Raw genomic sequence first — 17,015 nt, forward strand, 5'->3', positions numbered from 1 at the left:
GGGTTTTTTGGCATGGGAGCTGAACACGCAGCAGCCAGAAATACAGCTTGGGTGAACCCGAAATAAAATTAACAATTAAAAAAATATATATATATATGAATAGAGGCGGGACTATCATCAATGTATGAATAGAAACAGTTGGTGGCGGTATGTGCCTATGGTGCGGAATACGCCAAAAAAAATTCCGAAGAAGAAGAAGAAGAAGGCGGGTACATGAAACAAATTAGGGACAGTCACTAACATTTCTTTTATGTGTTTAAATCGGATAACTATTATTATCCAAACCGAAAACGTCTTTTGAATCGAATTTCACTCTGATGAGAATGTAAAACAGACGGAGTCTGACAATGGACGCGGTGCGGTGCAGTGTGGAGTATTTATCTGAGTTCGGTGACTGTCAGTCACACTCAGTGCGCATCGTTCAGGACGGAACGAGTCTTTTCTTGACCAGCGGAGACAGAGATGTGCTAATATTCAATGTCCAGGAGAGGAGAGTCACGGCAAGTGGATATCTGTTCTCATTTTTGTGCTCAACTAAACGACTTTCCTCCATGCTCACTTTAATACATGTTGTTTTTCAGACCGTGATGCAGTTTGATGCTTCAGTGATAAATTTGGCATTAAGTGACGATAAACATCGACTTTATGCACTTTGCCTGAACGGTGGGCTTTACTGCACCCTTATACCACCACAGATCAGGTAGTTAAGTTATACAGATTCATATGTTTTTCGAAACATATGATCAGTTACTATTAGGCTAAATATGTATGTACGCGTGTGTAATTTACTTACAGCAAATTAACGTTGTAACATTCCAACAAGTTTAACAAGTCCTTAACATTTACAGGATAACAGGCCAAAAATACTGCTAATTTATACTGCACTACACAGATTTTTGCCCAATCACATTTTTTTTGTCTTTTCACTCCTAGTTCTTCCTCTGTCTTGGTGAACAAGAGTAGTGACGGTGTGCTGTATACTGTACCAGATGATTCCATTGTCCTGAAAAATGCCAGTCTGCAAGCGTTCACCGTAGTCGAGAAGATCCTTGTGACTCTTAGCATTCACAAGTCTGTCTGGAGTTTTGATCTCTACGAAGAGCCTGGATCCAGACCCCTTCATAAACTTGCATGTTTCCAGGTTGTAACTCTAAACACATGCTGTTTAAGCAAAACAGAGAAAGATAAAAGTGTGAGTTCACCTCCAGTACTGACTTGCATCTACCCTGAAGGCTCCACATCAGTCAGCACTCACAAGTCTGACCTTCTTCCTTATCTCGAGCCCCATCTTTTCAGGCTCTTATTTGGAGTGGACGCCTCCTTAGTCAATTCTCCAGTCATTCTGTGTGGTTTACCTGATGGACGTATTTGCTGCTTTCCTTTGTTCGTTCCCACCCTGGCTGGTCCTAGAGGAGAACAGAGATCTCCAGTCAGAGTCCTTCAGAGCTTAGAGCAGCCAGTCGTATTTATTGGAACCTGCATCTCTGGAGAACATGGACCTCAGTGTCTTGTTGCAGTTGGTCAAAGAGGCAAACTTCTAATGGTCAAAAGCAAACAAACAAGCTTGGAAGGGAAAAAGGCAGATTATAGTAAGACTGAATTAAAGTGCTTTTATTACACATACATTTGCCATTGCCCTAGTCTTTATTTGATTTGAGAGTCAATTATATATAAGAGTGTCCACAATAAAGATAAGGAAAAATCATTTCAAAATCTAGTAAACATGAGCCAATTTATTAGAAATTTACTCTTTTTGTTTTCGTACTGGTTTCATATGGTTTATAAAACCTTTATACTATTTTCAGGAAAAGTTTCAGTTTAATGACAGAAAAGATGTCATGTGGTGTGACCAAATAAGAAGTAATAAAGTATTTCCTTATACCTTGAACACATATGAGTGTACACATATTAAAAATTATTTTCAAAAAAACTTGTAAAATACAGTGGGTACGGAAAGTATTCAGACCCCCTTAAATTTTTCACTCTGTTATATTGCAGCCATTTGCTAAAATCATTTAAGATTTACTTTTTAATCCATATCATGACTTCACAAATATAAATACTGTTTTGTGGAGTGGGTTAAACCAAATGACATTTTACAACCTGATCTAACATTGCCTTGATTTGGCAGACAAAAATTATAAAGTAGTGAAGCAGTTTTTATTAAAGTATCTTTATAAGAAATAATAGTAATACATCATGCCAAACTACTTGAGGTTTCTTTTCAAGATTTACATTCATTTTTTTTCTTTAATGTTGATATCAGGACAGTTGTATCACCCTTACGGTTTTGACTGTATACCCCTAAAAATATCATTAATGTACTTGTGAATTGCATTATGAATATATATTTTTTAATAAATTGTAGATAAGTGTTGGTAATCTATGTTAAATTCACATTTTACAGGCTTCAATGAACATACTGTACGAGGACCAGTGCTGTGTGCTTGTGTTGATGATAAGTGGCTGTACTACAGCTCTCTCAATGATCTGCATGCTCTTCAGCTCACCACAGCATCATCTTCATCAGAAGCAACAGGAACTGAGTCCCAACTGCAAGCTCTGACCTCAGACAGTCTTGGTGTATGCAGGGTTATAGCACTTGCTGGGCCATATACTAACTCCACAGGTACAGTACATGAATTTTGATAAATCTCTGTTGTTTACCAGGATTTTCCAGTTTTAAGTCACTAACACAAAGTGTTTGTTTTGAAATTTTAAGGATCTGTGCAGCTTTTGGCAGTATCTTTGAGTGGAAGACTGCTTTGTGTGAACCTTCCACAAGGATCTGAAAACGGAAATGTTCCCAGGTTGCCCTCATCTCTGGCAGGCCAGAGAGTGAAGGACCTCCTGGCTTCCATCGCAAACATCTGGGAGAGGTCTGTTTCATGCTTCATCATTGAAAAGACTACTGGTTTTCCAGCGGCAATTACTAAATGTCAGTTATTGAGTTTTTTTATTTATTTAAACTTTATAATATGATAATTATAATCATAGATGCTTTTGAAAAGAAATCAAAATAATTTTTTTTTTCACAGAAATAAAAAAACATGTTCATCATAAAAGGAGTTATTTTGTTTATTTAAAACTGTCAAAAAATATTGTCACATCGTTGACTCTTTTTTTTACTATCTTGTGCAGGGCAGAATCCTTGAAACACAAACTTCAGGAGAAAAATGAGTCTCTCAAACGTCTTAATCAAGTCATAAATGTTTGCAGCCTACTGTTGGACAACCATGGGAATGAAAAAGCATGTGATGTGGGCACCAAACTTCCAATCAGCTGTCGTGGTGTAGCTAGATGGAGCTCATTGCTCCAAAGAGACTCATTGACTCTAACATGTGTGCTTGAAAATTCAAGTGGATGTACATTGGAACATGGCTGGACTTTGTGCATTCAGGTCCACCCATTATCCAAGGGTCCAAATATGGAGGACTCATCTAGAACATACTCATTCCCATTCAAGAAACTGGATTCAGGTCAGAAACTGGATGTAACCATTCCTCTTGAAAGCACTGGTGGATTGTCTCTGCCAGTGAAAGTCTACTGTTCTCTCGCCTTCTCCCTATCTGCTCTGTTTAGTCCTGAAGCATCTTCTCCTGGTGTTTCTCAGCTCCTGACAGAGATGGGCTCCATCAGTGCACCTTTGAGTACTTTAACAGTGGACTGGCTTGATGCTTTAAGGCTAGAGGGATCATTTTCTCATGGTAACATCAGACACAATACTGTCACGAATGGCATCCAAGCCTTCCTGCATTCCAGAGGAGTGTTAACCAAGGATTCTGATACTACTACCAAGTCAGGACCCATCACAGTGATGGTCAGGGTATCATCAGAGCTTCTAAAGACCAAACTGCACCTCTCAGCAACCAGGAGTCCAGAAACATGCGTGTCTGTGCTAAACTGGCTAGTATCACCTGAGGCCATAGGACAACCATCGGTACAAAGTCCAGTGATTTGTGCCTACAGCCCGGATGGATGCTCTGTCAAGCTTCTGGTCAAAGAGGTGCTGACTTTATACTACCGATTATTTATTTATGGTCATAAAGTCTGTAATTTAGAATGAGTTACCCATGTCTTTCCTCAAGGTAACACTGGGAGATTTCTGTTCTGATGGACCTCTCGAAGTCTTGGAGATTCGGGTGGAAAGTACATCTGTGGCAGCGGTGTGTGGACTGCATCATGCCATTCTAAGGCGCCTTCAGGTACTTTTATAATAAAGTATTTCCATTTTTTGAACATGGACTTACAATTGAATCTAACTTACAGATCATGGCATTTTCAACAGGTCTTGCTCAGAGACTCGGCTTTGAAATGTGGTCATATAAAACAGCTAAAGGCACAGAGCTTGTTTGAAGCCGTACGGCATGTTGAGGTAGATCTGATTCCCTTCCATTTATTTCTTTATTACACTTTTACACTGTGATTAGTATTAATTCACATGTATCACAGTTTTGCTTAAATCACATGAAACAATAATATTTTTTTCTATTGTCAGTCTCTTTTTAAAGACCTTCAGGATGCTCAGAATCAAGCAGCTCTTGGTGGCACAATGAAGATGAAAAAGAACTCTGAGATCCTGTTCCGCATTTTTCTGCAGCTGAGGGCAAATCCGTTGGTCATTCTCTGATTGAAGTACACCATCAAAAGCCTTTATTACATATATTTCTTAATACACTAGAGGTTGTTATTCCATACTTGTTTTACTTTTAGGATACAAATCCCATGCTTTCCTTTTTGTGTGTCCCATTCATCATCACTTATTCCAGATTCAATAAAACACTGTCTATACATACAGAGGGTGAACGTGATTTCACCAAGTGCAACATGTTCCTGGATCAACATCCATGTTGATCCTGGAACAACATTCCAATCAACCAATCAGAAGTCAGGGATAAGTTTACAGGAAATGTCAATTTTACCTTTACAACCAGAGTTAGGAGCTTCTACATCCTTGTTATTCAACTATCATTTCCCTCTGATTTTAGGGATAAATTATGGGCAGGGTTAGGTCTATATTTTTGGACAATAATGTTGATCCAGGATCAACAAAAGATGTTGATCCAGGAACATGTTGCACTTGGTAAAATCACGGTGACCACATACAGAGGTATGGAGAAAAGTACAGAGCAAACCTGCATTTCTAGATTGTGTTGTTAAATCTACATGAAGGGCAGTCTGTAAATGTGTACTAAAGTCTCTGTAAAATGTAAAATACATCAAAATATCTGATACTTTAGTCCGCTGGTTGAGTCTCCAGATTGAAAAGCTTTTCTCTGAGCCGATAGTATCTTCCTTCTTTAACCATGAGCTGCTGGTGTGTTCCTTGCTCAACGACTTCACCTCCCTCCATGAAGATAATGTGGTCTGCTTTCTCTACAGTCTCCAAACGATGAGCTATCACCAGTACTGTCTGATCCGTTATGTTATTGAGCACATCTTGAACCTGGAAAATAAGATCATGGATAGATACCGTTAATGAGAGAACCTCGGAATTTATTGTGTTACAGCAGATTAAAAATAATGTACAGCTGCTTATTAAGATATTAGGATTTTAGTATTAATTCCAGAGGAGTCCGTACAGCTTGTTGGGTGCTGCAGTCCATGTGGCTGGTGGCCTCATCCAAGATGAGAATTTGTGGGTTTCTTATCAGAGCTCTGGCTATGGCAATGCACTGCTTCTGCCCTGCGGACAGCTGGCCACCACACTCGCCAACATCTATAGAGAAAGCATCCAGATTTAACCTACTTGTTTTAAATAGTTTTTGTTATTTATGGAATAGCACAATATATCCATAGTGGTTATTAGACAATCTGTCTAGTTTTATCTACCCGTGTAATATCCTTGTTCCAATTTGCATATGAAGTTGTGAGCGTTGGCTTTCCAAGCAGCTTCTTTGACTCTTTCAAGTGTGCAGTCCTTCAAACTGTATTCAATATTATATCTCACAGAGCCAGAGAAAAGCACAGGATCCTGGGATACCATTGCCACCTAAGCCAAATGAAAGAGAGTGATGTATTAATTTGCAACTACAACTACTACCAATTTCACCGAACCATCCAACAGAATTGATTGTTTGCAGATTTCTCCTCAAGTTACATGGTTGTAAATGCTGGTGTATCATTCCTTGCCTTTTCATGCAAGTATTGGTGTTGGTAGTGGTACAGAGGTTTTCCATCCAGTAACACCTCACCCTCCTTTGGTTCATAGAACCTCTGCAGCAAGCAGACGCAAGAGGTCTTCCCACCACCAGAAGGTCCTACCAATGCTGTCAGCTTCCCTGGACTCAATTCTAGCATAACAGACTGCAACAATTCAACAATGAGTACATGCAAATCCCACGAGTTCTCTGATCAGCTTTTGCAGTATAAACAAAAACTTACTTTAAGTGCTTTTTCGTTAGGGCGGGAGTGGTAGAAAAAGGTGACCTTTTCAACGGTTAGTCTTCCCTCAAGCTTCTCTGGGGCCAAATCACCTGCCTCTCTCACCTGTGGCTTCCTGTCAAGCAGCTGGAACACCTTGACTGCAGATCCCACGGTATTCAGCATGTCTCCATAGATGTATACAAGATGCTGAGAATATAGTGATGGACAGAATTTAGTCTCTCTAAATGAAGATTCATATTACTGTAAAATTCTACCTGCCAGGCATACTTTCATGTTGGTCACCATGTCCTTCTGATAGAACACAAATGCAAGGAGGCTGCCTCTGCTAAGCTGTCCAGAGGAGATGAGATTTCGGCCTTGGAACAGCATTGCTACCTTCAAGCCTACTGTAATGAACTAAAATGCAGTGAAAGTAGAATCAATGAAACAATATTTTGGAGACCGGTGCATGCAACTCAGGACTGTATATGATTTACCCTGCGTATTAAGAGATGGATGGCACTGTAGATGCCTTTACGCCTCAGAACCTGGAGCTTTCTGTTGAGAGTCTGTTCATATCGCTGTTGCTCCTGACGCTCTGCCTTAAAACTGTGCACAGTCTTCATCGACGCATTGACAGAAGATGCCAACTCTGCAGTCTGCATTACAGTCCTGAAGCTCTTTGGCTGTTTTCTGATCAGAAAGGTGAAGCATTTTGAATTCATTAGCGTCTACCCCTAACTGTTTTTTTTTTTTGGTTAGTTGAAAAAAAAATTTAGGAGTGGCCAAAGCACAGCTTTATGAAGCTGTGTGAAATCAACATGAGAAGGTTTACTAATCTGGGAGATGTTGTTGTATGAATTCTGAATGAAAGCAAGAAGTGGCATTTCGACGCAGGTGAGAAGGGTTAACTGCCAGGATAGGTGCAGCATAAAGAACAGCATGCCACATGTCTTCACCAAACTCCGCAGTAACACATTCACATTCATGGCCACAGAACGTCCCATTTTATCAGTGTCAGAGATCAAACGTGACGTAAGACTACCTGTAAGAGACAAAATGATTTTAAATAATATATTATCACATATGCACTATTTGGTAGCTTTGTCTACTTTCAAAATCACACCCAAATATGCAGACTCGCAAGACGTGTTTTTAACCTTCTGGGGATCTTCAGTCATTTTATGCTTAGAATTTTTTTTTTGGAATGGTACAAAACTTAGTGACTCTTGTGGCACTTGCTATTTGAAAACAAAAAAAATTTATTGAATTCTGAGGCAGATGAGGATAAAGAGACCATTCCAAAGGTTGGAGTCGATTCTACTCGATGAATCAAGTCCTCAGAAGAGCCTATTCAATTATACTGAGGTAAGCCTTTTTTTGTCTTTTTTTTTTAAGTTGAATGCCTCTGGGCTTTACTTGACACTGCATTTTTTTAAACTGTTGATTGCGTTTTGAGCATTGCACTCAAAAGTGGGGGCAGATGAATGCAAGCTTGCAGGGGTGGGGTTTCAGCTGAAAAAATGAACTGAAAAGTCCAGCATACGTCACCAGAGAGAAGTCAGTCGTTTTCTCCGGAAGATCCAGTTTTGACAAAAAAAATTAAACATGAATGACAGGTACCTGGTTTGTTTTCGTCAAAGAAGCTTATCTCCTGCTTCATGAGGTTCTGGAACAGCATGTGCCGTATTCTTTTGTTGAGTCTGCTGAGGCTACACATGAACATCCCGCGGCGCATACCACTGAACATAGAACTTAAAGACACAACAAATGAACAATTAATTCCAAAAACAAAACCACTTCGTACAAGAAGACATTCGTTTTTAAGATATTTGCATGGCAGTGATGTTACACTGACCTTCCAAGTGAGCACAGTGCCATGTGTTCAATAGCCCATGAGAAATTGGTGTGCTGGTACTTTCCACTCAATATGTCAATAACTTTGCCAATGCAGTATGGGATGAATGTCTCGACTATAAAAAAAAATAAAATAAACAGGTTCACATTGCATCATGAAAACTTTATTTGGATTTAAAATCAAGAAGCAATTCAGATAATATTATAGTTTCCAGGAGAAACACTCACACAGCGCTGCCAGGCTGAGGAAAAGGAAGGCTGCCCCTAGATGAAGATAGTCAGGCCTGGAGTAGCGAATGACCCTCATTAGGAGCGCTTTGGCCTCTTCATCTTTCTTCTGGCGCCCTCAAGATGATGCACCATGTGGGAAGGCCATCTCCCACACAATATATATGAGAGTAGATGTAGCAGAGCTCAGGATCTCCATGCCAGGATCAGGAACAGGACTGAAGCCTCTCACGGTCCCGTGCCTCATTGTCTGCATACTGTCAAACACTGGAGGTAGAAAGCTCAGTAGGGCTATCCATCGCTTCAGGAGAGGCTGAATGCTGGTGTCCGTAAAAATTGTGCTCCATGAATAAAGCACAACGCAGCTGATGGTCCTGAGAGCCCACAGGCACCATAGATCCAGACTGCCCTCTCCATCCAACCACAGCAGTGTAGCCCACACACAAGCCCAGATGAAAAGATCACAGCACAACAGGCAGAAATGCACTGCTGCAGTTCTATAGATGGGGTGAGCCTTTGAGGACATCTTAAAACTGAAAAAGATGAATCAGATAAACCAGTCTGGAATGGTTTCAAAGCCTGGTCACACTAGTCTGTTGGCAGTGTTGGGAAGGTAACTTTGAAAATGTAATAGGTTACAGATTACAAGTTACCCTACTTAAAATGTAATAAGTAGTGTAACTTTTCATTTACTTTATTAAAGTATAATGTAGCTGATTTTATTTGATTACTTTTTGATTACTTTTCTAAATTTCTAATGTTTTCAATTGTTAATCATTTTCAAGCATGTAAACCAGACAGGGTTAACCTTACAGTAGTACTGAACACTGATTATTGTCAGACTTTCAAAATCCTATTAAGATTATAATATTTAAATTTTAAAGGAGACATTGCATGCAAAATATCTTCATTTGCATATAAATGTGTCTTGGTAGTGCGTAGACACAACCACTCTACAATGATTAAAATCCATTCACTTCTTTTCTGAATCCCCCAAAACCTAAACAGTTATCAAGCCAATATGATGTCGTATTGCTCAGGCCCCTCCCACGACCGCTGACGTACTGTCCCATATTAGCATATTTCCACCCTCAGCCAGTTGTACGAAGTCCGTCATTTTCTCCGCGCTCGAGCAGTATGCAAAATGTGTGTAAAATGGCCATAAACGAGTTTTTCCATTATATAAAATGTATCTATAAACTGTATCTAGTTTGCATATTAATGTGTTTTTGGGGCAACATAGAATGAACAAATAAGTGCAATAATGGGAGTAATAATTAGCAAGATTTTCATAATAATATCTAATATTTAATAGGAATATTGATATATAATTTTTTCTCTATTCATTTGTTGTGTCTCCCAAAATGTGTAATAAACATGCTTTAAGTCCTGGTGTCCTCTACAGTGGACATGTATGAAATCGATGTCCTGTTTCATAACAGAAGCTCATATTTTGATTTGAAACCCCATAACATTTTCCTGAGATGTTGATTTATGACAAACAATTTGTCAATTAGTCAGATTTAAATGATAATTACAAAATATTATCATATTTCCATTAGGGTGTTACATTTGATCAGTAAATGAATGTCAGCCATTTTTAAAGACCAAAGAGAGGGAGTGGTGACAACAATGTCTTGTAAGCAATGCAGGTGTTTTGTTGTTAGATGTAGAGGAATATAAGAGTCCTCATTTTCTCCAGACATCAGAGCCACTGAGGATGCAGTGGATTAGCTTTTGATTTTGATGGAAATGCGCTAACGAATACACCTAAATTCGTTTATGTCTGCGCAAATCATTTTACTCTAGTCTGCTTTCTGAATGAGGGACAATTCACTGCAAATTTTGTTAAAAAGTTAAAACTCAAGGATGGATCAGTACCCATTGTTCGTGATCCAGCTGCACCTCCAGAAGTAGTAAGTCTCACACTTTATATATTTTTTATCATTATTTGCTCTTCCACAGAAGAGAGGGGCGGGGTGCGCAGAGCTTATTATCATGTAAAGAGATATGCACCGAAACGAGTCGCTGTGAACAGAGCTGTTTTTGACAAGGTAAAAAGGGTGTTGTTTTACACGGCCACTGAGACCATTTCAAGAAGACCCTAAAGAATCATACCCTCCTGACTACCAGGAAAAAACAGTTTTGTGAATTTAGTATTTTGTCATATCATTACATTGTTTAGAGCATAAGAACATTTTTGGAAAATGATATTTTATTCATATGTTATGCCATGTCCTCTGTAGAGTCCTGTACATCGGGACTTTAAAAAGTCCTGTTTTAAAAAAAATAAAAAGACATGATGTATCTAATTTGCATATTAATGTGTTTTTGGGGCAACATAGAATGAACAAACAAGTGCAATAATGGGAGTAATAATTATATAAGATTTTCATAATAATATCTAATATTTAATAGGAATATTGATATAGCATGTTATAAACTCCTGAAACATTGGTGTTTCATATTTTAGAGCACTCGCTGCAGTTTATGAAAGAAATCAATTAAATCTGTAAGTGGGGGTGTGTCTGAAAAAAATCAGATGTAACCCCCCTTTGTAATCCTTAAAATTTTCATAAGTAACTGTAATTTAATTACACATTTTTTTCTCCGTAACTGTAACTAATTACAGTTACTTTTATTTTGTAATTAAATTACGTAATTCCGTTACATGTAACTAGTTACTTCCCAACACTGTCTGTTGGCTGGTTTTTGAGGGGTTTTAGCAGATGGGCAAGCTGGTCTCTTAGTGTGACCAACTGAAAACCCATTGCTAAGACTAGCAAACCAGCTTAGGCTGGTTTACAATGTTTTCAGCAGCATCAATCTTCTCTAGTGCATCTAAATATAGGAAATAAGCGCTATAACATAAACAGATAAACAATATAAGTCTTCTTACCATTAGGTTAGTTGCTCTCGATGCATTTTGTCGCAAGATCACTTTTGGTTTCACTTTCACTTGTGGGCGGTGTCAAAACTGTTTTTCAGTTTCATTACGCGTTAATAAGACTCGATTTAGAAAATGCATTTAATGACCGCATCGTTTCCTTAAAACGAGGTAGTGTGCACTAAACACGTTTTTATCTCATATTGCTACTGTATGTAGTGCTTATCATGACGTTGTACGCTCCGTCGGTTGTTGACTCACCAGCAGTGGACGCTGTTTGGCGCATGTTTGTTCTCCAAGTGTCCAGCAGAGAGCGCTGTTTAGCAAATATCATGAATTATATGGGCGATTTCATGAATGAGCAGCCCTTTGTTTCTCTCTTGAGCAAGTGTGTAAACAAGGATTTTAACAATGAAGCTGACACTAACATTTAATATCATTATAGGCATTTATTAAACTTTTTTTTTTTACATTTTGTTTGAGGAAACGTTTCAAGGCATAGTTATAATTTGCTTGCGATAACAGAATTCAATTTATTAACACTGTCTGACACATTGTTTGTCTAAAAGAATGTTTCTTCAAACAAATCTATGGAATGGTCACACAAATGTTGGACTTTTCATTAACCAGAAAGTGAAGACGGGTTACCCAGGTAAAATAAAAAACCAAACCTAATTACGCTTGTTTACTGATAGAAAAAGAAAAAAACAGAGCATTTATCTGCTTACATCTTTATTATTAAATTTAAATTGAGTACAAAACTTTTTTATTGTAGTAAATACTTTGTATTATACATTGTGATATAAATGATTCTCTCTCAGGGGGCTCGTAGCCCTTTCTGCTTATATAAGCTGGTCATTTGCTTTGGCAAAGTAACAAAACAACAGAGCAACTACGACGACCAACAACAGTTTACATGAGTTTACATATAAATCAGCATGAAGTGAAATGTGACATGTAATTCATGACACTCAATAAAAATATGCCCTTTGCACCCTTAGTTCAAACACAATCTTATTCAGTACTAACCCATGAAACTAACAAACAAACCCAAGGGCACATATTTAAAGGGGTCATATGATGCTTTTTTAAAGATCATTATTTTGTGTATTTGGTGTAACAGAATATGTTGACATGCTTTAATGTTCAAAAAACACATTATTTTTCAAATACTGTACATTATTGTAGGTCCTCTATGCCCCGCCTCTCTCAAACGCTTCGTTTTCTACAAAGCCCCCTCCTTTTTGCAACTTCAGGGATCTTATCTATGCGCAATCAGCTTGTAACACTCCAAAGAGAAAGGAAAACTTGAAATCGCATCATATGACCCCTTTAAGTGTTGTCATACTCAAGCACTCGCTGAGAACCAGAAAACATGAAGTCTGAGTTTTAAATCTTGCTTAAAGAATGTCTGTACTTGTACTGAGAAAACCTTATGAGCCTATGTGCAATAATAGCAAAAGAATTTCTAATGATTTATTATACAGTACCTTTCCTACCCTTTGGGAACTGGATGTGTAAATGCAACAGACCAACAATCTTCCTTAAGGGTCAGGTCTTTCAGTGCATGGTCTTATGACACAAAAAGTGTATAAAACAACACAGTGTGATATATAGTACTGTTCAAACATTTGAGGTCAGTAAGATTTTTTAAAAGAAATTAATACTTTTATTCAGCAAGGATGCATTAAATTAAAAGTCTGAAAATGTCTATTTCAAATCAATGCTGTTCTTTTGAACTTTCTATTTACAAAAATAAAATCAAAAGAAGTAAGCAGCATGACTGTTTTTAACATTTATAAGAAGAAGAATTTTTTTTTGAGCACCAGATAGTTTCTGAAGGATCATATGACACTGAAGACCAGAGTAATGGCTGTTAAAAATTCAGCTTTACCATCACAGGAATAATTTACGTTTTAAAATATATGAAAATAGAAAAGTGTTATTTAAAATTGTAATAAGATTTCACAATATTACTGATTTTACTGTATTTTAAACATATAAAAGCAGACTTGGTGAGTATAAGAGACTTCTTTCAAAAATCGTATCAACCTCAAACTGTTGAAGAGTAGTGTAACTGGCAAAAATGGGCGAATTGAATATTATAAGCATGAGATGAACCAAATCAGTCACAATGCTCAACATTTCCTGACTTGAAATAGCTTAATTCCCTGGGCAAACAACTTCAGCATTCTGTCATTTAGATCGGGAATGAAGAAGCTTTTATAATATGTACTTGAATTCAGAGGACTGCATTAACGGATGTAATTGTAGAGCCATGGCACTAATATACTGTATAAGGCAAACCAGTAATGTGAGACAGGATGTTTACAAAACCAGTGTCATATAACAATGTACAAAACAACCAGGGGTTGATGCTGAAATAAAACAGTTATAAACAGCACATTCTATGATACTAATAAATGGCAAAGAAACATTTCTGTACCTGATAAGATCACGATAGTCATACCTGATAGTCATACATTTGTGATTTTTTCTGCCTCTGATGATGGGTTATTTGTCTTGTCCCCATCTGTAGGCACACTGCTGAACTGGCAGTCCATGGCCAAATTGACTGCAGGCTTAGCTGGAGACCCAGACACTGGTGAACTGTTCTTCTGGGCTGCATCACGGGAGTCCAGCCAGTAAAAGGAAACCATAAGGAACAGAGCTGATAAGGCCACTGAGATGCTGCAGGCCACGAACACATACGTGTACTGGTCAGTACGGTCCACAAGGATTCCTGGAACACAGGTGCAGAGATATTACAGATATATTACAAGATCTACATATGTTCAAATACAATAAAAATCTGCTCTATCATCATTATTTTGAAAATAACCACCAAAACATGAGTCATGCATGAGTGGGGTAGGATACGGGTGAGCCTTAAGCCAAAAAACGTGTACTTAGTAGCACTCCAAGGTGCTAGGCAGTGCTTGACCCAACTAAGGACATTTGTGTGTGAGAAAGAATGGTCAGTTTGACCAGATTGAGATCACAGCCTTCGCTCCCACCAACACGTAAATCCAGATTAGTGCTGTTATAATGGAGCAGACATTCCATTCTTTTTACTCAAACACAGGCACAGACCTCCTCACTGATAGCTACACAATCGCACATTTGTTTTAATTCTGGATCATAGTGATTTCTTCTTTATGTGACAAGAATGTTTGGGAATGTCTGTGAATTAATTTGTAAAATGATTTTTCGGGACTTTACTTTGACAGGTCAGTTGAGACGTGACAGGAAAGAACATTCATTTCCTGATCTGAGCCAGATTTAAACCAGGGATAAGAGCAGTTGACTTTTTAGGTAATGCATTGTGCACTGACTTTTTATTAACAACAAGATTGTATGGTTAAATTCATATGAATTTATAATGGAAATTGGATTTTGTAGGTACCGTAACTAGTCATTTTAATGACATGTTTGCTTGCTCTAGTTTATTTTAAATAATAAAAATAAATGAAAATAAAAGGCAGATGCTCAACCTACTGTAGATGAGGGTTAAAAAAAATTCAAATTAATAATACATTAAGATAATTTTTTTTTTTTAAATTTCTTTTATTTTAGATTGTAATAATATTTTACAACATTACTGTTTTTACTGTATTTTTTAAAGTTAATGAAGCTTTCGTGAGCATAAAAGGCTTATATATAATACCTTTTATATAATACATAATAATAAACAGCAATATTTACCAACATATTTTCTTTTACATATGCATTTGTAATATGTAGGTAAGTATTTGTATGTATTATATATATAAATTCCAAAGTAGTGTAGTAATGAAACACATTTACACATTAGTAAATGCAAACCAGATTTAAAAAGAGAGATGTATTCAGCAAATATAAGTGGTCATGTGTTGTGGCAATTGTAGTACAAATGCTCTATAAAGACTTTCAATAAATATTAGGCTATAAAGCTGCATGCAAAATAGTTACACATTGTTTAAAATAGTTTTAGATGAAGTATCATGTCACACTTCAAGACATGTTGACTTTCTAAAAGTTCACGTCAACCACCTTTTATATTACAAAATGTACTGTTTATGAGGGCTGCTGGATGAGGCAGATATTTACAGTACCTACAACCCATTGTTTGAAAATGTTTGTCGACAATGAAGCAGCTCTTTATTGCCTGTGCACGTTTTGAATGACTGTCTACTGCAGGCAATGGCCATTTACATCTACATATCCATAACACTATCAAAAAAATTTATCAAAATATGAGTATACTTTTTTGATGGAGGGATCTGCCCTAGTAGTGATGAAAGCCTCTGCTGTCCATAGAAACCATACTTGTCTCAAGTCTAGGGCAGGTACAAATGTTGAAATACCAGCATGACCACATTTACAACAGTCTCTGTCTGTTTTAAAGGGTGTTATCTGGAGTTTAGATGCCTATAGATCATGTCTGGGCTGTGTTCTGTGAGTCATACATATTCAGGCAGTGACATAACACATAATTCAAAACACAAGGTTTTCATGTTACCTGCGAGAGGAGGTCCAATTAGCAGCGTGACGCTTTCCATGATAGACAACAGGCCAAGCGCCGATGGGAATCGACTCATCTCCACCGTGTCCATCAGGACGGTGAACATCAGTGAGCCTACCAGGCTCATGGACAGTCCATACGTCAGGACAAAGATTAACAGCACTGGGAAACTGGCAGAAATGCAGCAGATACTATTACTGAGTCCATTTATGAGGAGTGCGGCTGAGAAAAAGTAGATGTGTCGACCTTTAAACCAGGGCAGGCTGAAGAGTACTCCGACGGGAGGCCGCACAAAGATGTTGACAAAGCCCAGGATGGAGAGCAGCAGGGCGGCTCTGCTTGGATCCATTTTGTGAGCTGTTGCATACGGGACCAGGTAAATAAGTGGCACCACAAACCCCAGCATCATCCAAGTGATGCCCAGTGAAAACACCCGAAATCGCGGGTTACTACAGAAGAGGTCAAAGGCCATGTGTTTTCTGAGGAACGATGCTAAACCCTGAAAGATCCCCAGCACACTTCCCTTTTTGCCTGCGGGTCTGGGACCGTTACACATCACCTCTGACTTTCTGGGCTTGCGAGGCCTGGCGGGTCTCATAACGGCTCCACAAACACAGCAGTTGAGCAGCACAGCACCGAGTACCAGAAAGCTCCCTCTCCAGCCTAGCGTACTCTGCAGATAGTCCCCTAAAAAAGGCAATGTAGACAGACCCAGAGCAGTACCAGTGGAGGACATCGCATTGGCAAAAGGACGACGGCGCACAAAGTAGTGGCCAAGTATAGTGACCGCGGGCTGGAAGCTGAAACAGAAACCCAGACCTGTGAAGCAAACAGAGAGTTATGAATTTATACAGAACTGACTGCTGGATGAAGTTCATTGTACTTTGGTAACAGTAAACACTAGGGGTGCTCTGATCAGGGTTTTTGAGGCCGATCACTGAAAGCAGTATCTGCCGATACCGATCACCGATACCGATCTTTTTAAAGCCTTCTTTTTATCATTTATAACTATTTATAGTGATACTCAAATCAGGATTTTTAGACATTTATTCAGGGCCTGAATTTCATTTTTGAAAATAGGGAGAATTCCCCTCTTAGGTGACTCTTGTGAGAGGGGAAGCAGCACGGACTGTGCTTTCACAAAGGAGTCCGCTACTGATCCATGGCTGTTTA

The 17,015-nt window shown here is 38.3% G+C and overlaps 2 protein-coding genes and 1 pseudogene across 3 annotated transcripts in view; 1 reads left to right on the forward strand and 2 right to left on the reverse strand.

The window, feature by feature from the left end:
- Positions 1-168: 168 nt before the first annotated feature.
- Positions 169-4,647, forward strand: LOC107706879 (Fanconi anemia core complex-associated protein 100-like). Its single transcript, XM_016510711.1, has 9 exons — positions 169-500; positions 582-700; positions 934-1,589; positions 2,408-2,629; positions 2,723-2,879; positions 3,142-4,006; positions 4,089-4,205; positions 4,289-4,375; positions 4,499-4,647. The coding sequence occupies exons 1-9, from the start codon at positions 348-350 to the stop codon at positions 4,628-4,630; spliced, it is 2,508 nt and encodes an 835-aa protein (XP_016366197.1). The 5' UTR covers positions 169-347; the 3' UTR covers positions 4,631-4,647.
- A 578-nt stretch (positions 4,648-5,225) lies between these two features.
- LOC107706883 (antigen peptide transporter 2-like) lies at positions 5,226-11,392 on the reverse strand (annotated as a pseudogene).
- Positions 11,393-13,355: 1,963 nt separating this feature from the next.
- Positions 13,356-17,015, reverse strand: part of slc16a5a (solute carrier family 16 member 5a) — an 11,026-nt gene continuing 7,366 nt past the window's right edge. For both annotated transcript variants that reach the window (XM_016510713.1, XM_016510714.1), the window contains exons 4-5: positions 15,840-16,661; positions 13,356-14,081 (exon numbers count right to left, since the gene is read on the reverse strand). In XM_016510713.1, coding sequence (XP_016366199.1) covers positions 13,816-14,081; positions 15,840-16,661 — 1,088 coding nt within the window. In that variant the 3' untranslated portion in view covers positions 13,356-13,815. The remainder of the gene's footprint in view (positions 14,082-15,839; positions 16,662-17,015) is intronic.

Source organism: Sinocyclocheilus rhinocerous, unplaced genomic scaffold (genome assembly GCF_001515625.1).
Source record: "Sinocyclocheilus rhinocerous isolate Xijiao unplaced genomic scaffold, SAMN03320098_v1.1 scaffold144, whole genome shotgun sequence".
NCBI lineage: Eukaryota > Metazoa > Chordata > Actinopteri > Cypriniformes > Cyprinidae > Sinocyclocheilus > Sinocyclocheilus rhinocerous.